The sequence below is a fragment of the Schistocerca gregaria genome, chromosome 2, assembly GCF_023897955.1.
Source record: "Schistocerca gregaria isolate iqSchGreg1 chromosome 2, iqSchGreg1.2, whole genome shotgun sequence".
Taxonomy (NCBI): Eukaryota; Metazoa; Arthropoda; class Insecta; order Orthoptera; family Acrididae; genus Schistocerca; species Schistocerca gregaria.
Genome location: NC_064921.1, coordinates 848,206,428 through 848,232,213, shown reverse-complemented (window position 1 = coordinate 848,232,213; position 25,786 = coordinate 848,206,428). Strand labels below are relative to the sequence as shown.

At 42.2% G+C, this 25,786-nt stretch overlaps 1 protein-coding gene across 1 annotated transcript in view; it reads right to left on the bottom strand.

Moving 5' to 3' along the window:
* Positions 1 to 5,456: 5,456 nt before the first annotated feature.
* Positions 5,457 to 25,786, bottom strand: part of LOC126335207 (cytochrome P450 6k1-like) — a 117,752-nt gene continuing 97,422 nt past the window's right edge. The window contains exons 5-6 of the mRNA XM_049998219.1: positions 19,557 to 19,811; positions 5,457 to 10,542 (exon numbers count right to left, since the gene is read on the bottom strand). Coding sequence (XP_049854176.1) covers positions 10,358 to 10,542; positions 19,557 to 19,811 — 440 coding nt within the window. The 3' untranslated portion in view covers positions 5,457 to 10,357. The remainder of the gene's footprint in view (positions 10,543 to 19,556; positions 19,812 to 25,786) is intronic.

The following is a 25,786-nucleotide window of genomic DNA, read 5'->3' as shown; positions in this document are numbered from 1 at the left end:
TAAGTAACGCCTGACCTGACCTGACACTGTGGACCTCGGAGTACTGAAATCCCCAACGACTGACGAAATGGAATGTTCCAAGCGTCTAGCTCGAAAAACCATTCCGCGTGCAAAGTCTGTTAATGTCCGTCGTGCGACCGTAATCACGTCGGACAACTTTTCAATGAATCACCTGAGGCCAAATGATAGCTCAGCTAATACACTGCCAATTTATACATTGTGCACGTGATAGTACTGCCATCTGCCGGCCGGGGTGGCCGAGCGGTTCTAGGCGCTTCAGTCTGGAACCGCGCGACCGCTACGGTTGCAGGTTCGAATCCTGCTTCGGGCATGGATGTGTGTGATGTCCTTAGGTTAGTTAGGTTTAAATAGTTCTAAGTTCTAGGGGACTGGTGACCTCAGATGTTAAATCCCATAGTGCTCAGAGCCATTTGAACCATCTGAAGCACTGCCATCTGTATGTGTGACTGTCCCTGTGCCATGACTTTTGTCTCCTCGGTGTGTAGTAAAGTGTGCAGCGGGAATTCGATCACGCTTCGGAAGGCCCCTTCAAGGAATCCCACATTTGCTTTCTCATAATTTTTTATTAGGTGACAGTCCGGGTTAATGAGCCCTGAAATATTTGTTGTTGTGCCGGAGTGCACATTAGGGAGAAGCTTAGGATACTAAGTTGACTGGAAGTTGCTTTTATTCATAAACTGGAGCAACTATGCAGCTTCAGATAACGTTTAAGGCATACAAATTCTATCACTCATTTCGAAGAGACTGTCCGCACGTTCCAACACTGCAGGGTCAGAGCTGTGTGAGGACTGCTGGCAAGCGGGAAATCGGGCAGGTTTGTGCGACCTTGTTGCAATGATGATGTGATGATGATAGTCGCCACACACTACCACTCACTGTGCTTTTGTTTACCGCATGGTCTCCGTAGATATTTAGCAAGCACCTATGTTTATCTGCGATGCCCTGGTTTTCCGCCATGACTGCCTTCTCCTTGGAATGCACCTCCGTTACAGACGTCATTTTGAGGACTACCACTGGCCGGTGTGGCCGAGAGGTTCTAGGCTCTTCAGTCTGGAACCGCTGCGGTCGCAGGTTCGAATCCTACCTGGGGCATGGATGTGCACATGATAGTACTGCCATCTGCCGGCCGGGGTGGCCGAGCGGTTCTAGGCGCTTCAGTCTGGAACCGCGCAACCACTACGGTTGCAGGTTCGAATCCTGCTTCGGGCATGGATGTGTGTGATGTCCTTAGGTTAGTTAGGTTTAAGTAGTTCTAAGTTCTAGGGGACTGATGAACTCAGATGTTAAGTCCCATAGTGCTCAGAGCCATTGTAATTTCATGAAACTATAGGGGCTGAAGCGGGAATATTCCACCATGCTTCACAACAAATTCTGCGTTTTGTTCAACCGAAATTGGCAAAGAAAAAAAGTGGTGCGTCAATTACTGAACGTCCCTCGTAGAAATGTTGCAGTTGAAGGGCCACTGACTCCCCACTATGTTCTGCGTCTCAAGTGGCGGCTTGCGTCGCTTGGGCCATAAACTGGGCCTACTTGTGTCAAGTGTTGTTTCTGGGCGCACCACTGTCGGCCCACCTCTCTCTGCAACCTCAAGGCAAGCCGCAGCAATGGTCGCCTTGCTGGCAATCCGTGGTGGATGTCGTCGACCTGTCCGTGTGGGTACTCGTGTTGCGGCAGATAAGCCACTTTCCTAACTGAAGCCACATGGCATGGCCCTACGGTCCAGCACGGCAGAGGGGCCGGCCGAGGAGGCCGAGCAGTTCTAAGCGCTACAGTCTCGAACCGCGCGACCGTTGCGGTCGCAGGTTCGAATCCTGCCTCGGGCATGGATGTGTGTGATGTCCTTAGGTTAGTTAGATTTAAGTAGTTCTAAGTTCTAGGCGACTGATGACCACAGCTGTTAAGTCCAATAGTGCTCAGAGCCATTTTCTCCGGTGTTAGACGTTTGATCCCGTTGAGACGCTGCTTGGGGTTGAGTATGGAGATGGCAAACCATAGATTTCGTATTTCCGTGACACTGCTTGAGTCCCGACTAACGTGAGCGGCAGTAAATTTGAACTTTAGACTGGAGTCTTGATAAGCCACGATCAAGTAATTCCGACATATAGTAGACGTTTCTCATACTTACGCGAGTCATAACACAATCTCCTCACAAGCAACCAACATTCTATTGCGATTTGAGAATCTGTTCTTATCTACAGAATGTTCATGGAGTTTTTCCTATCCAGTTTCTGTGATTGCCCTGAAATGGTGATAGTTGTTTACCCATGACTGTAGTACACTTCATAGCAATCTGACGCTTGTTTTTCAACAACTTTAGTAGCATTGCAGTTTTAACGCGCAGCAGTGTACATCTAGAATTATTATTCAGAATGAGAGTTTCACTCTGCAGCGGAGTGTGCGCTGATATGAAACTTCTTGGCAGATTAAAACTGTGTGCCGGACCGAGACTCGAACTCCGGACCTTTACCTTTCGCGGGCAAGTGCTCTACCAACTGAGCTACCCAAGCACGACTCACGCTCTGTCCTCACAGCTTTACTTCTGCCAGTATCTCGTCTCCTACCTTCCAAACTTTACAGAAGCTCTCCTGCGAACTTTACAGGTCCCGAGTTCGAGTCTCGGTCCGGCACACAGGTTTAATCTGCCAAGAAGTTTTATTATTATTATTGTTGTCTCTCTGACGGCATACTGGAAAAACGTTTATACTTAAGCCAACTTGTTCAAATATTAAATTTTTAAAACCGGTTCCAATGTTCAGCGAATTCTTTTTTTATATACAAGATATTATTCAGCACTTCTTGTTGCGTTGCTAGCAGATCTAAGCTTTTGAAGTGCATTTATTCTCTATATAAGTACAAAATTAGTCATTAGGTGCGATTTTTTAGGAAAATTTCGTTTATTAACACAACTTTGCCAATGAAGATGCAAACATCATTGTGGTGTGTATCAGTACTCCTACTTCTCTCAATAAATTCATCTGCACTCCCTTCTCAAGAAAATTTAATATCCCTACCTTTTTCTTCAGCGCTATTCTGTGTACCTGTGATGACCTTTGTTGGCAGCAAAGTTAATTTGTTTAATCTGATTAGCCTGAGTATGTCCATGTTTTTTCGGAATGTGTCAGTTTGGTCAATATAAAATTTGGTGCTTTCATAACAGTTCGGTTTAAATATATAAGATTTGTGGTGTTTTTCGTCATTACATTTAAATATGAGTTAATTTTTCTTTCATTTTATTATTTGTGGAAAACTACTCTGGGTATTTTTTAGCAGAGAGCATGTTTGCAATCTGATATGACAGCTTACAAGTGGCTATACTCTTCACAGTGTAGCGGGGGTACAGTATCAAGTGGTATTAGTTGTAGATATGGAGCCCTTTTTAATTTTTTTGTTCTTCATATTGAGGTGGAGTTTACCGATTATAGCAGAGCTATAACCATTATTGCAAGCCACTAGTATAATTGTGTAATTTTTCTAATGGAATTATTTCCATTTTTTCAAAGTTGCCTTGCAGTACGGATGTTATCAGGTCACTCGACCAACGGTTAGTATTTCTCGTAGAGTATAATGCTGTTTTCTTTGTAGATTATTCCAGGGAACTTGTTTCACAAAGTAAAATTCATTTTTCAACACGAATCACAGCATACCTTCTCAGTTGACATCAAGACCGTGATTGTGATGTTTAATTTCCATTTTGTCACCCAACTTCTCATTTTTTTGCCTCAAACATTGGCTCAGCAACCTTCTATAATGAGTTAGGATTATCAACAGTAGAGCTTTCGTCTAAATCATTCCAGAAAAAAAGTTATAGTGCGTAACCCTGTCGAGAAATGAATCGTGTTTTATTAATATTTAAATTTACCAAACCCATAATACACTCTGTTATCTAAGTAACTTAATACATAAAATTTACTGCTTAACACATACATTTTAACTACCCATTTCAAAAGTTTGTTTTAGTAATCTCTTTAATGACTTTAGGGAATTAATTGTCTAATTAATTTCATGATGGAAATTGCTGTTCTGAGTTTTCTGTTTTTCTTTGTTGATAAAAGTTTGTTCATTCTGGCTCCTACTCCATGGAGATAACTGTTTGCACATTAATAATTACGTTATTTTTGATGTACATAGCTGTAGTGTAGTTAAACCTTCAATGATATGAACAGCTCTTTACAACGAACTCGATTACAATTTTGTAGCTACTATTCAGTCTTGAGGCATCAAGGAATAATTTCAAAGGTGCTTGTGGGAGTTCTATATGGTAGAAACCCTAGACGATGTCTAAGATTGGAGTTACCTAATAAATAATTGAGGACTGTGGTGCAAATACTTTATGAGAAGAGCAGGATGGCACAAGAGAGGAATCCGTGGGGACAGCATCAAACCAGTCACGAGTCTGACGATAAAAGGAAAGTAGTTTGGAAAGTGTGTCCATGTGTTGAGCTATTGTTACCCAACAAAGAACTGCCTAACTGATAGCTAACTGTACATATGAACAGTATGTAACTAAAACAAGGTTACTGATGTACACTAACGACTGGATACTAAGACATAACAAGGTGATGACTTTCTGTTTGCCAATGTCTTTGTATGTTTACACTACTTCATTCAAAAATAGTTCAAATGACTCTGAGCACAATGGAACTTAACATCTGAGGCCATCAGTCCCCTGGAACTTAGAACTACTTAAACCTAACTAACCTAAGGACATCACACACATCTAAGTTCGAGGCAGGATTCGGCCCTGCGACCGTAAGCGGTCGCGCGGTTCCAGACTGAAGCGCATAGAATCGCTCGGACTACTTCATTAGATAACTTATATTTATTCCTGAGAATTTTTTGTTCCTTCACAGTCTACTTTTAATTTAACAGTGTTAGTCTTCCTGTTGAAACTGATATTATCAGTATTCGTTATCAGGTTGGTAAATATATATTTATTGATTATTGGCCATAATAAATTTCCACAGAGGATATATGTGTTTTCTCAGCAAGTAGTTAACATGTATTCTCTCTTTTCACTGGCTATGATATTTCTGTCATTAGAAATGTTTCCTGTAAAGAGTATAAACGTTAATATACCAGGAAGGATAGGCAGTATAAGAGCATGGTGAACTGTAATGCGAGTGACCACAATTTATTTCACGTCTCTTGCCTGAAAACGCATAAAATGAGAAACTAGAGGACAACGCTGCAGTATCAACAGAAGCACGAAAGTCTTGGCGAGTGAAAAAAAGGGCGTTGCAGAAACGGATCAGGTAAAATCTGTTGCAGTTTCCCGATACCATTTGTGTGTCGTATTCAGAGGGGTAGAGAAGCTTACCTTCTAGTGGCGACACGTTGCACAAGAACTACAGTGAGTATCTTGCAGCGACCGAAGCTGAATTGTCACAGTAATTTGAAGCAAACAACCTTTAACGCGGTAATTAACTCCACAGAAGTAACGTTTTTCAGATGCTCATATATTGTTGCAGGCTATGTGTCATATACATCAGATTCCTAAAGAGACAAACTGATATGTAGAAATCTTTTATATTTTCTTATTACAAATATCTTTGACGTATTCAAGTGAACTATATCGTTGAGTGTTCTCTTACTGCTGTCACTAGTTGATACACAAAATGTTGAGAAAGATTCTAAAGTATAACATCAAAAACAAATATACATTATGTATTATGAATGGATTACAAAGTTCTAGCATTTTATGTAGCCATCATCTTTTGGTCTCAGAATCTTTGTCCTTGACTGACAAGTAAATAAAAAAAAATATAAAAATGCGCATGCAGCAGCAATTGGTCTCAGAAGCTTTGTCCTTGACTGACAAGTAAATAAAAAAAATATAAAAATGCGCATGCAGCAGCAAGAAAACAGCCACTTTAACATGATAAAACCTTGTGAAACAACACCACAACATCAGTTAACCACGTCAAGCTGTAGAATGAATGGGTGTGGGGTGTCAGAAGTTTGACCATGATAGGGAAGCTAGAAAATGTGAAAAGCGAAACGCTACGAATCACTCGAGACGTAATGGGGTTGGTGAAGTGAAACAGAAAGAAAAAAGGGGCTTCTGGTCAGAATGTAGAGTAATATCAACAGCAGAAGAAAATAGTATAACGGGAATAGGGTTCGTTATGAGCAGCATGGAACGGCGTAGAGTAAGTTACTGCGAACTGTTCAGTGAAAGTGTTGTTCTCACCGGAATCGACAGCAGACCAACACCGACAGCAGTACTTCAGGAAGACATGCTAACGTCACTACCAGAGGATGAGAAGACAGAGAAAGAGTATGAGGATACTGAACAGGTGATACAGAACGTAAAGGGAGAGGACAATCTAACAGCCATGGAGGTAGTGGAATGCGGTTGTAGGAGAGGAAGAAGAAAGGGTTACGGAAGAAGTTTGGCTTGGTCGCAGGAATGAGAGAGGAGAAAGAGTAATTGAATTCTTCATTAAATACCAGTTAGTAATAGCGAATACTCTGTTCAAGAATCACAAAAGGATGAGGTATACTTGGGAAAAGAAGAGAGATATTTGATGATTTCAGTTAGATTGCATCATGGTCAGGTAGATATTCCGAAAGCAGATATTGGATTCTAAGTCATATACAGGAGCAAATATAGACTGGGATTCAATTTGGTGATGATGAAGAGTAGGCTTAAGTTTAAGAGCACAGTCAGGAAGAATCAGTGTGCAAAGAAATGGGATACTGAAATACCAAGAAATGAAAAGATACGCTTGAAGTTCTCTGAGGCTGTAGATACTGCGATAATGAATAGCTCAGTAGGGAGTTCACTTGATAAATGATCTTTAAAAAGAGCAATCACAGAAATTCTAAAGGCAAAGATAGGTACAAGGAAGGTAACTAGAAAGATACCCTGAGTAACTGTAGTAATTCAGTTGATCGACGAAAAAATGAAGTTCAAAAATTGGAACGTAAAAGAGCTTTGGACGACTTAAGATCAAATAAGGCTGAAGGGATAGATAATATTCCATCATCATTTCTAAAGTCATTGGGGAAAGTGGCAACAAAACGACTATTCACGTTGGTGTGTAGACTGTGTGAGACTGGCGATGTACCATCAGAGATTGGAAAAAACATCATCCACAGAATTCCGAAGATAGCAAGAGCCGACAAGTGCGAGAATTAACTCACAATGAGCTTAATAGGTCATGCATTCAAGTTGCTGACAAGAATAATATAGAGAAGAGTGGTAAAGAAAATTGAGACTCAGTAAGATGTTGATCAAAGTGATCGTTATCTGATCCTCAATTTCCTTTTTTTCTGTATAACAGATTGGCTTTGGGAAATGTAAAAGCACTGACGTTGCGGCTGATAATGACTGGAGAAAAATCAAGGCACCTTCATGGGATTTATCGACCTGGAAAAAAAGTTAGACAGTGTAAAATGGAACAAAATGTTCGAAATTCTGAGAAAAATAGCGGTAAGCTACAGGGAAAAATGGGTAATATATACTATGTACATGGACCACGAGGGAATAATAAGACTGGAAGACGAAGTGTTCGGATTTAAAAGGTTGTAAGACAGGGATGTAGTCTTTCACTGATACTGTTTTGTCTGTACATCGAAAAAGCTATGACGAAAATAGAAGGAAGTTTCCAAGATGGGATTAAGATTCGGGGTGAATATATATCAATGATATGAGTCGCTGATTATATTGCAGTCCTCAGTGAAAGTGAAGAAGAATTACAGGAACTACTGAATGGAATGATCAGCCTAGTGAGTGCAGAATATGGATTGAGAGTTAATCGAATAAAATCAAACGTAATGAGAAGTAGTAGAAATAGGAACAGGGAGACACTTAACATCGTAATTAGGGATCCAAAAGCAGATAATGTTAAGGAATTCTCCTACCTAGACAGTCAGCAAAATAACCGTGTCGGACGGAGTAAGGAGAACAAAAAGCAAACTAGTAGTGGCGAATAGGGCATTCTTATCCAAAAGAAGTCTCCTGGTATCAAACATATACCTTAATTTGATGAAGAAATTTCTGAGGATGTGCGTTTGGAGCACAGCACTGTATGGCAGAGAAACATGGACTGTGGAGAAAGCGGAACAGAAGAGAATCGAAGCATTTGAGATATCGTGCTACAGAAAGATATTGAAAATTAGTAGACTTATAAAGTAAGGAGTGAGGAGGTTCTCCACAGGATCGGCGAGGGAAGGAATGAATGAAAAACACTGAAACGAAGAAGGGCCACGGTGATAGGAGATCTGTTAAGACATCACGGAGTAACTTCCACGGTACTAGAGGCAGCTGTAGAGGATAAAAACTGTTGAGGAAGACAGATTGGAATACAGCCAGTAAATAATTCAGGACGTAGGTTTAAAGTGCTATTCTGAAATGAAAATGTCGCCACGGAAGAGGAATTCATGGCCAGCCACGTCAAACCAGCCATAAGACCGATGATTCGTAAAAAAAGCTGCCATGCGGTACAAGTTAATAACGTCGTGTGAGAAAGAAAATAAACGAAAAAACAACTGAAGACAGCACATAAAGCGATGAGACTGGTCTGTGTAAATCAAAACTATAAAATGGTGTCTTTCACAGGGCTGCATACCTTTCCAGTTTATTTATATGAGTCATTTCTGGCATTTGCAATCCACATTTATAACTTTATGTTAGAGGGACGTGGTTTAATTGATTTGTTTGCTTACTTGTCATCCTCGCACTTTTTTATCATCTTTCCCTTACTCAGTTACTGGACTTACAGTTAGCACCTAGTTCTGTGTTTGATCAAGAATCTCGCCACTTTACCTCTGTGCTGCAATGACAGCAACGCCGGATTGCTGAGGTTGGCTACTAGATTTCTCCGAGATTTACAGGTTTTCTCAAAGTGAAATATCGAATTTCCCTGAACCAAATATTTTTAGTGCTTTTCGAAGCAAGTTGTACTCTACTATTTTTAATGGCGGCAGATGTATTGTTTGATTTACTATCTTATATGTCAGTGATTATTCAACTTCAGTTACGAAGTTTTATCAACAATTTCGGATTTATATTCTTACGTTACCGTGGTCCTTTACCATTCAGTGCCATGCCGTATCATTCTGTGATAACCTCTAGTATTTGGCAACTCTTCACGCGTCCACGCTTCGAAATGTTGCCACAATTATTAATATTTACAACTAAATCACAAAAAACTGAAACCTGTTTATTCAATACTAATCTACAAATCATGCTTGTTCACATGTGCCTCGATGTTCATAGTTTTCATAAAATAACTTACTCAAGATACATTATATCACGGGAAAAGTGGCTAGAGCCTGAGAATCCACGGACGATTACGAAGGTTACCGAGCGCGCCGGAGGTAGCCACGATCGAGCAACAAACATTATAATTCAAAGCGCTTTTTCACCTTTCCTTAAGCGACTACACAACCAGTTTTTGTCGATGCAGAATCTCAGACTGATTCGTCACAAAATGATATTTATGTCCGTCAACCAGCAGTTCAGCTCCACTGGAGTTTCTAAAAATTCCCTGCGATTCCTCTACTACTCCAGTAAATTCAATTTCCCTGGGAATTCCATATTTTTCGGGTTTTCCAGACGAGTAACTACCTTGCTGTAATGGCTGACACGTCGGATAGAGACCCTCAGTGTGAATAAAGCGCTGATACACCGCTGCTATCAGCTGTGCTGAGGTAGAGACTTGCGGTAGAGGATGATGTTCCACTGACTGTCACTTTTCTGTCTTTAGGTAAGACGTATCCTCTGTCTACGTATGCCACACGAACTCTGCGTAAACAAGGGCTTGCCAAAGACGCCAATTGCTCTAGAGGTGTCTCTTCCAGCAGCCACTTGGTCTGGAGGTGCACATCTGATTCTAGAGGAAAGTTCAGAAGGGTCTGGACATGGCGCTTATCGACAACCCGCTATCAGCTGTGCTGGAAAGAGACTTGCTCTAGGGAGTGCTACTCCAATGGCTATCAATTTTTTGCTTTAGGAAAACGTAGCCTTGGCCTGCGTATGCCATAGTTGTTATCCTTGATAAGGGCGCTCTAAAGAAGTCATTTATTTAGAGACGCGTCTTCTATTCACTGACGTTCGGGAGAGGGGCCACTTGTCCTATAGGTGCACTTCTGGTTCTATAAGAAAGATTAGAAGGCGATGAACACAGCACTGGTTCACAGTCCGCTAGCAGATGTGTTGAGGAAGAAACTTTCTCAAGGGGACGCTCTTTCATTGGCTGTCAGGTTTCTGTCTTTAGGGAACACGTAACTTCGGTTTACGTATGTCATAGATGCTCAGCCTTGCCGTGCGCGTGAGAAAGAATTGGTTTGCTCCACAAATGTCGCAGGTGTTGACGAACGCTGGTTCCTCCTAGAGGACAGGTAGCCAGGGCCTCGGCGAGACGCGGATCCAGAGCCCCCCAACTGGCGTGCAGAAGAAGCCGTGCTGCTCCAGAGCGGCAGGGCTGCCCGAGGAACGCGGACACTGGCGCAGCTCGTAGCGTGACAGCAGCGCCGCCAGGCCGGCCTTCATCTGCACCAGCGCCAGCGCGTCGCCTGTAACACGTGACCAGTGTCCGTCAGCTGAAGCAATGTGGACGAATACGGCTGCGTCAGACGTTCCCCTCATTTCTCCACAAGGAAGAGCTTTGTTCTGGAAGTACATGTATTAGGAAACTCAGCACAATGGAAGAGATTGAGGAATAATCACTGCAGGTGTACCACAGGGATGGAGATTGGGTCCACTCTTCTTATACACTACTGGTCATTAAAATTGTTACACCACGAAGATGACGTGCTACAGACGCGAAATTTAACCGACAGGAAGAAGATGTCGTGAAATGCAAATGACCAGCTTTTCAGAGCATTCACACAAGCTTGGCGCCGGTGGCGACACCTACAACGTGCTGACATGAGGAAAGTTTACAACCGATCTCTCATACACAAACAGCAGTTGACCGGCGTTGCCTGGTGAAACGTTGTTGTGAAGCGTCGTGTAAGGAGGAGAAATGCGTACCATCACGTTTCCGATTTTGATAAAGGTCGGATTGTAGCCTATCGCGTATGCGGTTTATCGTATCGCGACATTGTTGCTCGCGTTGGTCGAGATCCAATGACTGTTACCAGAATGTGGAATCGGTGCGTTCAGGAGGGTTATACGGAACGCAGTGCTGGATCCCAACGGCCTCGTATCACTAGCAGTCGAAATGAGAGGCATCTTATCCGCATGGCTGTAACAGATCGTGCAGCCACGTCTCGATCTCTGAGTCAACAAATGGGGACGTTTGCAAGACAACAACCATCTGCACGAACAGTTCGATTACGTTTTCAGCAGCATGGACCATCAGCTCGGAGACCACGGCTGCGGTTACCTTGACGCTGCATGACTGACAGGAGTGCCTGCGATGGTGTACTCAACGACGAAACTGGTCGCACGAATGGCAAAACGTCATTTTTTCGGATGAATCCAGGTTCTGTTTACAGCTTCATGACGGTCGCATCCGTGTTTGGCGACATCGCGGTGAACGCACATTGGGAGCGTGTATTCGTCATCTCCATACTGGCGTATCACCCGGCGTGATGGTATGGGGTGCCATTGGTTACACGTCACGGTCACCTATTGTTCGCATTGACGGCACTTTGAACAGTGGACGTTACATTTCAGATGTGTTACGACCCGTGGCTCTACCCTTCATTCGATCTCTGCGAAACCCTACATTTCAGCAGGATAATGCACGACCGCATGTTGTAGGTCCTGTACGTGCATTTCTGGATACAGAAAATGTTCGACTGCTACCCTGGCCAGCACATTCTCCAAATCTCTCACCAATCGAAAACGTCTGGTCAATGGTGACCGAGCAACTGGCTTGTCACAATACGCCAGTCACTACTCTTGATGAACTGTGGTATCGTGTTGAAGCTGCATGGGCAGCTGTACCTATACACGCCATCCAAGTTCTGTTTGACTCAATGCCCAGGCGTATCAAGGCCGTTATTACGTTATTACGACCAGAGTTGGTTGTTGTGGGTACTGATTTGCCAGGATCTATGCACCCAAATTGCGTGAAAATGTAATCACATGTCAGTTCTAGTAAAATATATTTGTCCAATGAATACCCGTTTATCATCTGCATTTCTTCTTGGTGTAGCAATTTTAATGGCCAGTAGTGTACATGATACATCATTACACACTGTGATGGGTCAAAAGGAAGTACACTGAAGCACCAAATAAGCTGATATAGGTATGCATTTTCAAATACAGGGATATGTAAACAGGCAGAATACGGCGCTGCGGTCGGCAACGCCTATATAAGACAAGTGTCTGGCGCAGATCTGCTACTGCTGCTACAATGGCAGGTTATCAAGATTTAGTTGAGTTTGAACGTGGTGTTATAGACACGCGGACGAGCGATGGGACACCCCATCTCCTAGGTAGCGATGAAGTGGGGATTTTCCCGTACGACAATTTCATAAGTGTACTAGTACCGTGAGTAGGAGGGATCTGGTAAAACATTAAACCTCCGACATCGCTACTGCTGGAAAAAGATCCTGCAAGAACGGGACCAACGACGACTGAAGAGAATAGTTCAACGTGACAGAAGTGCAACTCTTCTACAAATTGCTGCATGTTTCATTTACTTGTATAAGTCAAGGCTTTACCATTACTCACATTTTTTTGTGTGGCGAGTGATCTTTAAAGACGGAAAGACAGTGGATCGAGTCTTAATCTTGTTCCAGTTGTTTGAATGGTGTGGCATAAAGTGGTGGTGGCAAATGGGGTTTTTGTTTACATGTAATTTTTTTAATGTTGAATCGCTTTGTTGTGGATTACAACTTGAAGGCATTCGTTCACTACTGCCGACTGCTTCTGTAAGTGAAAGTCAAATAAAGCAAAAATGTGTCAAAACTGAGAAAAAATTAATCCCAACCCTAAATTTCAAAGGCAAATGAAATACTCCCCATAACAAAAAGAACAGTAAAAGATCCTCCTCCCTAAAGTGAGCAAGGGAGATATTTAACTGGGAGTAAAATTCATTAAAGGAGATAGAACTGGATATTCTCAGGCAGAAATGATGATATTTAAGTGTGTCACGTAATTAAAGTTCAAAGATAGCAGTTTAACTTCAGGTGTCGGAGAATATTATCAGGACTAAAGTCTAGAAACTTTCAAATCAATTAGTTTACCTCAACAGCAGGAAATATTAAGAAAGTAATTCCGGATTATTTATTTAAAGTGTAAATAAATAGACGAATAGCAAAGACATTGATTTTATTACATGAACAAGACATATAATCTATAGTGAGACAATATTATATTCCTGACTAACAACTAGCCGCATCCCTGGATACTGAACTGAAGGCAGATAGAATTTATGAAAATTAGATTTCTTTAATAAACCAGTATTGTAAGTAATTTTTTAGTTTATAACTAATAATAACAAAGATGATAAGAGAAATAGATTGGTAGCCCTGTGATTAGTTAAGAGGTATGCTGAGCGTGGGTCATTTTAATGCAGAAACGATGATACAAATGGATCAACTGCGCATGTAGACGCATTTTCTGATCCCAGTTGTTTTAGAAGTCTTATTTATTTACAAGGGCGATGTACTTGAGGACAATATTATGGAATTGGAAGAGTATGTAGATGAAGATGAAATGGGAGATACGACATTGCGTGAAAAGTTTGACAGAGCACTGAAAGACCTGAGTCGAAACAAGGCCCCGGGAGTAGACAACATTCCATTACAACTACTGACGCCCTTGGGAGAGCCAGTCCTGACAAAACTCTACCATCTGGTGAGGAAGATGTATGAGACAGGCGAAATACCCTCAGACTTCAAGAAGAATATAATAATTCCAATCCCAAAGAAAGCAGGTGTTGACAGATGTGTAAATTACCGAACAATCAGTTTAATAAGCCACAGCTGCAAAATACTAACACGAATTCTTTACAGACGAATGGAAAAACTAGTAGAAGTCGACCTTGGGGAAGATCAGTTTGGATTCCGTAGAAATGTTGGAACACGTGAGGCAATAGTGACCCTGCGACTTATCTTAGAAGCTATATTAAGGAAAGGTAAACCCACGATTCTAGCATTTGTAGACTTAGAGAAAGCTTTTGACAGTGTTGACTGGAACACTCTCTTTCAAATTCTAAAGGTGGCAGGGGTAAAATATAGGGAGCGAAAGACTATTTACAATTTGTACAGAAACCAAATGGCAGTTACAAGAGATGAGGGGCATGAAAGGGAAGCAGTGGTTGGGAAGGGAGTGAGACAGGGCTGTAGCCTCTCCCCGATGTTATTCAATCTGTGTATTGAGCAAGCAGTGAAGGAAACAAAAGAAAAATTCGGAGTAGGTATTAAAATCCATGGAGAAGAAATAAGAACTTTGAGGTTCGCCGATAACATTGTAATTCTGTCAGAGACAAACGGTTCAAATGGCTCTGAGCACTATGGGACTTAACGGCTGAGGTCATTAGTCCCCTGGAACTTAAAACTAGTTAAACCTAACTAACCTAAGGACACCACACACATCCATGCCCGAGGCAGGATTCGAACCTGCGACCGTAGCGGTCGCGCGTTTCCAGACTGTAGCGCCCACCCCGGCCGGCTTTCAGAGACAGCAAAGGACTTGGAAGAGCCGTTCTCAGAGACAGCAAAGGACTTGGAAGAGCAGTTGAACGGAATGGATACTGTCTTGATGGGAGTATATAAGATGAACATCAACGAAAGCAAAACGAGGATAATGGAATATAGTCGAATTAAGTCGGGTGATGTTGAGGGTATTAGATTAGGAAATGAGACACTAAAGTAGTAAAGGAGTTTCGCTATTTGGGGAGCAAAATAACTGATGATGGATCGAAGTAGCGAGGATATAAAATGTAGACTGTCAATGGGAAAGAAAGCGTTTCTGAAGAAGAGAAATTTGTTAACAGCAAGTATAGATTTAAATGTCAGGAAGTCGTTTCTGAAAGTATTTGAATGGAGTGTAGCTATGTATGGAAGTGAAATATGGACGATAGATAGTTTAGACAAGAAGAGAATAGAAAGTAGTTTGGAAAGTGTGTCCATGTGTTGAGCTATTGTTACCCAACAAAGAACTGCCTAACTGATAGCTAACTGTACATATGAAAAGTATGTAACTATAACAAGGTTACTGATGTACACTAACGACTGGATACTAAGGCATAACAAGGTGATGACTTTCTGTTTGCCAATGTCTTTGTATGTTTACACTACTTCATTCAAAAATAGTTCAAATGACTCTGAGCACAATGGGACTTAACATCTGAGGCCATCAGTCCCCTGGAACTTAGAACTACTTAAACCTAACTAACCTAAGGACATCACACACATCTAAGTTCGAGGCAGGATTCGGACCTGCGACCGTAAGCGGTCGCGCGGTTCCAGACTGAAGCGCATAGAATCGCTCGGACTACTTCATTAGATAACATATTTATTCCTGAGAATTTTTTGTTCCTTCACAGTCTACTTTTAATTTAACAGTGTTAGTCTTCCTGTTGAAACTGATATTATCAGTATTCGTTATCAGGTTGGTAAATATATATTTATTGATTATTGGCCATAATAAATTTCCACAGAGGATATATGTGTTTTCTCAGCAAGTAGTTAACATGTATTCTCTCTTTTCACTGGCTATGATATTTCTGTCATTAGAAATGTTTCCTGTAAAGAGTATAAACGTTAATATACCAGGAAGGATAGGCAGTATAAGAGCATGGTGAACTGTAATGCGAGTGACCACAATTTATTTCACGTCTCTGGCCTGAAAACGCATAAAATGAGAAACTAGAGGACAGCGCTGCAGTATCAACAGAAGCACGAAAGTCTTGGCGAGTGAAAAAAAGGGCGTTGCAGAAACGGATCAGGTAAAATCTGTTGCAGTTTCCCGATACAATTTGTGTGTCGTATTCAGAGGGGTAGAGAAGCTTACCTTCTAGTGGCGACACGTTGCACACGAACTACAGTGAGTATCTTGCAGCGACCGAAGCTGAATTATCACAGTAATTTGAAGCAAACAACCTTTAACGCGGTAATTAACTCCACAGAAGTAACGTTTTTCAGATGCTCATATATTGTTGCAGGCTATGTGTCATATACATCAGATTCCTAAAGAGACAAACTGATATGTAGATTTAAATGTCAGGAAGTCGTTTCTGAAAGTATTTGTGTGGAGTGTAGCTATGTATGGAAGTGAAATATGGACGATAGATAGTTTAGACAAGAAGAGAATAGAAGCTTTCGAAATGTGGTGCTACAGAAGAACGCTGAAGATTAGATGGGTAGATCGCATAACGAACGAGGAGGTGTTGAATAGAATTAGGGAGAAGAGAAGTTTGTGGCACAACTTGGCTAGAAGAAGGGATCGGTTGGTAGGACATGTTCTGAAGCATCAAGGGATCACCAATTTAGTACTGGAGGACAGCGTGGAGGTAAAAATCGTAGAGGGAGACCAAGAGATGAATACACCAAGCAGATTCAGAAGGATGTAGGTTGCAGTAGGTACTGGGAATGAAGCAGCTTGCACAGGACACAGTAGCATGGAGAGCTGCATCAAATCAGCCTCAGGAATGAAGACCACAATAATAACATTTATTTAGAAGATATCGCACGACCAGGAACTTTTTTTTGAAGTTCTTATTTGCTAGATAATACTGTAAGTTGCATCTTGTGTTAATAGCAACGGTGTGGTGCACTTTCCCGCGGTCAGTGTAGGCGGAATCTAATTATTTCAAGCCTCGGTCCAGCACACAATTTTAATCTACCAGGAAGCTTTTATTTTAATTAGTGATTGTAACGAGAGTGTATGTTATGTTTGTAAGGACATAAAAATCAGTATATACATTGATATGCTGGGTTTAACTGTAATATTGGAATATATTCAAAATTTAATATCTAACACGTAGAAACAAAGCGTCCAAGAGCTGGTATCTCTGATCACTGCCGATTCAGATGCGTGCGCGCAAATGATTGTACGGTTTCCATAAATTAATGAGTCAAACTATCTTGAGCTGGAACGGAGTAACCCATAATCAGTGCATTACCGTATTTATAATTTCGTCGGGTGTAGGAACTGTTAGTACATGATGTCACATTGTAGGAGTTGACGTATAGCCTGCTACTTAAATTATTGGTGATACTGCTTGTGAGAAGCTTATACTGGTAACGGGTAGGGGTGATCAACCACTGTTTAAAGGTGACTGCTGCTCGAATTCCACTTAGTGTAAAACAGTGTAGGAAGTGACTTATTGACTAAGATCCACTCCTTGTTAGTGCAAGAAGCGTCGTCCGCAGGCAGAATCAACTTCTTACAAATCAGTCGAGAATTTTAGCAGTTAACATCACAAGTAGTGAACAAAGATCGAAAACTTGTCGCTTCTGCATAACAACAACAAGTAGTGACAGTTTACTCCACGAAAGCATCTACGTCTACATCTACATCGATACTCTGCAAATCATACTTAAGCGCCTGGAGGAAGGTTCATCGTACCAACTTCACAATATTTTTCTATTATTCCACTCTCGAACAGCGCGCGAAAGAAAAAAAAACAAAAAAAACGAACACCTATGTATTTTGATGCTATGTAGTTTGGCGTTAACTTTCACATTCGGAGTAGAAAGTTGGTGATTGGAATTTCGTGAGAAGATCCTGTCGCAACGAGTAACGCCTTTGTTTCAATGATATTCTCTCCAAATCATGTCCGTGACACTATCTCTCCTATTTCTCGACAATACAAGACGTGCTGCCTTTCTTTGAACTTTCTCGATGTACTCCGTTAATCCTATCTGTTAAGGATCCCATGCCGCGCAGCAGTACTCCAAAAGAGGACGGAGTGCAGGCAGTTTCTTTAGCAGAACTGTCGCACTGCCTAAGTGTTCTGTCAAAATAAGCAGTCTTTGATTCGCCTTCCACACACTATTTTCTGCGTGTTCTGTACAATTTAAGTTGTTCCTAAGCATAAGCGCTTAGGAGTTGTTCCGCCACAGGTGGTGTTATCTGAAAGTCTGGTATGTAACCTGCAACAAATAGATGTATGGCTTTATAGTCAATAATACATGTACCTATATATCTCGGTGAAGTGTGATTTTCATGTTTATGTGTTAGTTCTACATATCGCTTTTTTCGCAAACTTCAGCAGTGAATGATAAATCTGCTTCCGTGAATTCCATGTCTTCAAGAGGCAAGAGACCAATTCTAATACACCTGTGGCAAAATTGTAGTGAAAAAAAGCAGCAGCAGACAATCTCAGACTTTGTCAAAGAATAGTATTTAGCGTACTTCTGCGTACAGGGTGGGGATCCGGACAAGTCATGGGGACCGTACCGATTGCGTTCAAGTAGTGAGGAAGGATCCCTGCTTCCCATGCAAATGGGCCAGTCCCTTCAAAATACAAGCACTGCTCTCAAAAGAATCTGGCCAGTTAGAATGCCGAATGTTGGAGGGAAAAACGTATTATTCGATTCAAAGTTGGAAAATACAACTTCTGCCCACAGTTTACGTAGAACTTCGCGTCATTAAATAAGTTACTAAAGCCCACCAGAATATAGAGTGACTTTTAAGTATGTGACAAGTACGTGACCGCGGATGTCAGAAGCTAAGACGAAAAGGGATATACGTCAGCCCTGACATTCGGAAACCAAATCTGAATCATTTGAAGACAAAACGAATGAAGTTGGAAGATCATCTTGAATATCCTTTAAAAAAGTTGTCAATAAGTTTCCTGTCTACTCAAAAGCCCGTGATTAAGAGAATTAGTAGGAAACACGCCGGATAACTTCAAAGCACTGGATGCCTCAATGAGCTTTATGCTGCACTTTATGGACTCCCGCATCAGCTATTTTCTAGAAAATATAGGTGTTGTGGTTAAGGAACAGGGAGAACATTCCATAAAATAAAAACTGAACAGGAGTAAGAGGACATATGGGATGCCAGCATGATAGCTGACTACTGCTGCATTCCGCGCACAGAATGCCTTCACTAAGTGCACAGAAAGAAATGCAATCCCTGCTCATACGAACTGTACCTACGGGATTTGTTACGCTTTCATGCGTGTAGTGGAAGGTAGACGGAGTTATGTACTAATTGTTCTCTTACAACAAGTATTTAATAGAGTGCGTTTAACAACAAAATTACTCCTGACACGTTCAATTTCTATCGCATATATATGTCGTTAGCACTGGATATTTACTTCGCCAGCAGTTAAGTGGTTAAATAATAAATAAACTTACTAAAACTATGTGTTACTTACTACTTACTAAACTATGTATTCCATAAACAACTTACCCAATAAAAAATTACGATCGACACAACCGAATACGATAAGTCAAAGAAGATTCCAAGTTGAGACATTTCATGAGCTGTCAATTGTCCGCCCCTGATAGCTGAGTGGTTAGCGGTATGGAATGTCATACCTAAAGGTCCGGATTCGATTCCCGGCTGGGTCGGAGATTTTCTCGGCTCATGGACATTGACCCATAATCAGAGTTGCAGTGAAATATCCAAATGAGTGGTGACAGCGGCGCCGCAAGCCGATCGTCGCACTCACCGGGGCAGTTGCGCGGTCCTGCGCCGAACGGCAGGTACGTGGTGGCCAGTGGGGACCCTTGGAGCTTGCCACCGGCGAAGCGGTCCGGGTTGAAGCGCAGCGGCTCCGGGAAGAGGCGGTGGTCCCTGTGGAGCGCCAGCACCGGCACGAACACCAGGGTGCCCTCCTCGAGCACCACGTCGCTGCCAGGTACGCGGTACGGCTTGGTACACTGCCGCAGGAGCTGCCCCATCGGCGGGTACATCCGCAACGATTCTGCAAGTCGGTTCAAAAATGGCTCTGAGCACTATGGGGCTTAACATCTGTGATCACCAGTCCCCTAGAACTTAGAACTACTTAAACCTAACTAACCTAAGGACATCACACACATCCATGTCCGAGGCAGGATTCGAACCTGCGACCGTAGCAATCGCGCGGTTCCGGACTGAGCGCCTAGAACCGCTAGACCACCGCGGCCGGCCTGCAAGTCTGAAACGTGGCACTAGCATCTCACGTTAAGCCATTTGGCGGATATTTAGGTATCCTCCACTCAAAGAGACGACTGAACCATCCCGATTCATAATATGCAAACCATTTTTCACTATTACTCACAGTTCTTGAGATGTCTGACATTGACTATTTTTGTAAGTGTAATATCGTATCAGAGCAAAATTACACACATGCAGCAATTCTTATAGGGGATTTATTACGACGAAGCCATTGTACAAGTAAAGACCTTTTCGATCTAACGAGCCTCTCAGTTTCGCCTCCACCACCCTCGCCATCGCGTTGTGGACTTTCGTAACAGCTGGCCACACACGAGGGGATTTCTGTGACGGGCCGGAGCCGCGGGTCAATTCCGCCGATTTTTTTGACGGATCTGGCCCGCCGATCTAGGACCCGTCGTTTTCCACTAACCATATAGTCGTGTGACTAGGGCCTCCCGCCGGATAGACCGTTCGCTGGGTGCAAGTCTTTCGATATGACGCCACTTCGGCATCTTGCCCGTCAATGGAGATGAAATGATGATGATTAGGACAACACTAGACCCAGTCTCTGAGCGGAGAAAATCTCCGACCCAGCCGGGAATCGAACCCAGGGCCTTAGGAGTGACATTCTGTCGCGCTGACCACTCAGCTACCGGGGGTGGACTCCACTCTCCATCAGGAGCCACCTGTCGCATCTAGTCTCTCAAACCAGCCCGACGGCCGAGCCCCGTCCTCTGTGACATTAACCGCCGGATTTTCGTGATTTACCCGCGGACCCAAGACTAAAATGCGTCATCCTCCACAGGCTAGCGGCCACAAGAGACGAATTTCAGGAGTTGCGACTTTGTCTCGCTGAAAGTACATTGTACAAAACGACGTTTTTTGGACATCATTTGATTTTAGTACATTTTAGTGTTTTGGAACTCGTTTATATTATTCAGAAGGAGTTACTATGGACAGTAGTTGAAGAAAACTACGCCAGTCACCGCCGGTATGTAGCTTGTGTTTTCAAATATTACTCGAAAAAAAAGGGTCAAAAATGGATTCAATAAAATCTTCCTGGTTTACAATTCATTTCGAATAAAACACTCGAGTTTTCGATAGCTGTTCCGCCATCGTCATCAGGAGTTTAAATCACTGACTGCTTATGCTTAGGTGTCCATTTCCTTTTATGTTAAATAAAGGGACATTTACCAAATTTTAGAAATACGCCTGAGACAAGTAATGGAAAACAACGGGACAAAATTGTATTGACAAAATTTAATGGACATAGTTTGTCTTTACATTATGCACACAGATGATCCAAATGACTTTTTACGATTATTCTGCCGCATTTTTACCGTCAAGATGTGCATTTCCTTTTGGTATTTTTTCATGAACGTTGGCACATTATACACCACTAAAGTGTATTGACAATGAGAAAGGCCTTCACTGTTCCATCTTTAATTCTGTTTTTTTTTCAGCTGACCACAAAGAGTTTACTCAGGAAAACATACGTTTCACAGCAACATCTGACACAGGAATTTCCAAGCAAAACTCCACCAAATAAATCACGTTTTTCATGTTAATGATCTTGCTATTGAAATAGGCAAAGCTTCTACACCACATTGCGCTAACACTTTCATTGTCTCCTCCTATATTTTTTATTAAGTTCTGTACAAGTGGAAGTTCATCAAAGAGTTGGTCTTCGTCAACAGAAAAATTTGGTACAATAATTCTAACAAAAGCGCAACAGTCGACAGTATCCTTCTCTATAGCCCACCTTTAGAAGGTGAGAGAAATAAATGATAAAAACCTTTCATCAATGTACTCAATCCAAAAGTCATAGAAGATGTCAGCAGAAGTGTGAAATTCTTTCACAATAATTTCACTCTCTTCTTCCAGCTTTCTTAGCTGGTCTTGAACAAAGGATGACAGAAATTTTTCAGACTTTCTACACTGCAATTTTCCCAGTAATTTCCTTCTTGATACGCCTCTATTGCTGTGGTTTCTTGTGTCTCAATAGATTTAACTGTTATGGAGAAAAGTTTTAAATGGATAACAAGGAAAAAAATAGACAGAGAGTTTTCAAAGAGGGGTTAAGGATAGCAAGGCAGTTATCGAGGCAAATGAAATTGAATTTTAAAGCAGGAAATACCGCTATAATCCTTTTCATTGCTGGTAGCATCCAGAACATTCTTGCCTTTTGCCCGAGTACAGTTTTGTATTCAGTTTCAGTAAATTTACAGAATGACAGAGATTCAACCCTTACTGTATATATGTGGAAATGCTGATAGATTTTGTCCATAATTAATTGACAGTCGATGGGTAAGCAGTTTGTAAAAAAAAAAAAAAAAAAAAAAAAAATGTGGGCTACATGTGCTGAGCAGTGAACATCTACAATATTATTCACTGTCTTCTGTTGCAATTTACAGAATATATCGTTTTGTGCTTTCCTTCCTTTACCACCAAAATTAGAGTTAGTCTTGTCTTCAGACTGCAACGACTTTTCCCTCAACTTTACATTTCTTTAAAATTTCAAGCACATAATTCTGAAGTGGACCTGGAGTTTCTCCAGACAAATTAACCAAGTCGAACTCTTTCACCATGATTCCAGTTTTAGGATGAAAATACCTGGCAATGAGATAAATTAACTTAACATCCATATGATGCCACGTATCAATCATTACAGAAATAAATCGAGCACTTTTCAGTTCATTTAAAACCTGCTGAGCTGCATACTGTGCAATAACATTTAAAATGACTGCATTACATTTTGTGTGTACACATGTGAAATTAGGACAGTAAACTTTTGGTACAAGTGCTGTAATAAATCCATTGACTGGAGTCCAATAACAGTCACAAAACTGTTGTTGATCTTTCCAGCCACGAACTGGATAACGGCCCTGTTGCTGCACTGAGTAAAAGCCTTAATTTTTCTTCAGAACCGCGACGTTTGCCAATACTGAATATTGTTAGTTTAATAGAGCAGTGCATCAGGCCTCTGTCGCATGACGCGGCTGAGGACGTCAGAATGACTACTAGCCGTATCCTATGGATAGCTAAACCATCGAAATCCCATATTAGTCGGGAGGAACAAATGGCTTATGCTTCTTACGTGAGAATGATTGTCTTGCCAGCTAATAAAAGAAATGCCACTGTAGTTCTAAGTACCGAAGAATACCGTCTGTAGGAGCTGCATTTATCAGCAGATGATACATTTCGGAAGATCAGTCGTCATCCAACACACACTATTGTCAGAAAGACAATGAAGTTAATAAAGGACTCCGGTATGCCAGAGGAAATGACGGAGAAATCAGTGGGTTGTGCTGCCAGACCTCTCAGGCAATACAGAATGTCGAAGATACACAAGAAAAAATTTCCTCTGAGGTCTATAGTTAGTGCAATCAGTTCAGTCACCTACAGACTGGCAAACCATCTGCTAGGGTTATTGCCACCTATAGTGGGGCACTGCAAAATCACGTTGTTAACTTTGTCTTTGGTTGAGACCCTCAGCAAAATACACATATGCCAAAATGAAATAATGATTATAGTCTGGAGGTTGTGTCACTTTTAAGGGAGTGCTGGATAAGACACGCTGGAACTTTTGGTCCAACAGTTTCCACCTGAGATCATCAAGATGTTCCGCCATGCCTGAACGACACTTTCTGTACCGCGATGAATATTACAAAAAGACGGATGGCACAGCCATATGATCAGCTCTGTCCCCGTCCAACGCGAACTTTTTCATATAGCACTCTGAGGAGCAAGCTCTGAACTCTGCGAGGTTGCAACTATTTGGTTCTTATGGTACGTTATTGACGCCCTCGACACCCTCTTTATATGGCCTTTTGGTGAAAATGCACTGCAGCGGTTCTTCGACCACTTGAACGATGTCCATCCCCACATTAAAATTACTGTCGAGTTGGAGAGGGATGGGAAGCTTGCTCTCTTGAATGTTTTAGTTTAACGGAAAGCCGGATACCGACTTTGTTATTCAGTGAAAAGGAATCTACGCACACTTATTTCTGATGACGACCACATAGAGCATAAATTTTAGCAACTGAAACGCGTTTTAAGAGCAAATGGTTACAGCAAGCGGTAAATTCATAAAGATTTCAAGTGCCGCCGACGAAAGCGTCCACTTGAATTGGCGGAAGATGCCAAGCCAGCTGCAGAATTCCTTTTGTACTGTGGAGCAACTACTAGCATAATAGGAATCGTGCTGAAGAGACATGGACTGATACCAGAGTTCTTGACCTCCTCAAAGGTAAGATATATGTTATGCCCCGTTAAAGACAACAGGGGTCTTCGAGTTCCTGGCGTGTGTGGTGTCTCCTACGGATGTGGTAGCACTTACTCAAGTCAAGCCGTTCACACTGTTGCCGAGCATTGAACAAAGCGTTCACGACATGTCAAACAAGGGGAAATTGGGAAATCGTCCGTGGCTGAACATCGTCTAGAAAACGGGCATAAAATACAATTTGAAAAAAACGAATGGTTTGAGTCAAATACCATCGTACTGGGATTCTGTCTTAAAAGAACCGGCCGAAATTAGAAAAAAGGCGTCAGTTGTAACAAGAGACCAGGTGTACGCACTTAAGAAGGCATGGGGTCAGATTTTGAATATTGAGCTGAAGCAAAGACGTAAGCTTTACTCTTGTAGGGGCGCGGGAGAGGCAGTTTCAAACGTAGCACCGAGCGCTCGCGCCATGGTACGTTACTCGGTCCCGCGATGAGGTTCAAATAGCTCTGGGCACTATGGGACTTAAGATCTGAGGTCATCAGTTCCCTAGAACTTAAAACTACTTAAACCTAACTAACCTAAGAACATCACACACATCCATGCCCGAGACAGGATTCGAACTTGCGACCGTAGCGGTCGCGCGGTTCCGGACTGTGGCGCCTAGAACCGCTCGGTCACCCCGGCCGACCCGCGATGAGGCCCAGGAGAAAGACAGGCCGTGGTGCGTACGTCACAGCACGTGATACTACAGGTCTTGGGAGTGGCAGCAGCTGTCTACAGCTGTCTCAGACAGGTTTAATAGTTATTGACTGCTTGTTTAAATGAATGCAAGTCCTCGATAGCACATGACAAGATCAAGATTTATAGAGGATATCTTTCAATTAAATATTGGTTTCCCGTGGCCCTGCATGGAGCCGAGCGTTCGCGAAGTGTGGCGGACAGGCCGACTAGTGTGGTGCCACGAGTTCGTCGCAGGGCCCGCATGTCTCGCTAGCCCTGGTCCCGCGGCGAGTTGGAGCTATTAGGAGCTGCCCAGCTTGCCTTCCGCGCATGCGCCACTCTGTCCCTCTTTGTTTGTAAGGTACCAAATGCTGCCATTACATCTATATGAGCAGAACACTGTGCTGGCCCCGGCAGTCAGTGATTTCAACTCCTGATGACCATGGCGGAGACAGCTATCGAAGGTTCAGGTGCTTTATTCGAAATGATGCAGCTTGTAAACAGAGAAGATCTTATTGGTGCATGCCACAGCGAAAGACACTGAGGACACAAAATGAATCTCTCCAGAGCCGTAGACATTCCTCTGAGGATCGTGAAGGTTCGGTATGCTACGAACAGGGCAGTCATTCGTAATTCTTGCAAAATAATGTACATAACACAGTTATGGGTAATAATAATAGTCTAGAAACGTTTTGGAGTCGCTCACCATAGTGCTGGGTTTTACAATTCATCTCACCCGTTTATCTACCCTACTTTCAAGAGACTTGTATTTTTCCGAGTTCTTTTCTGAGTTATCGAAGGTATTTTAAATTCGCCTT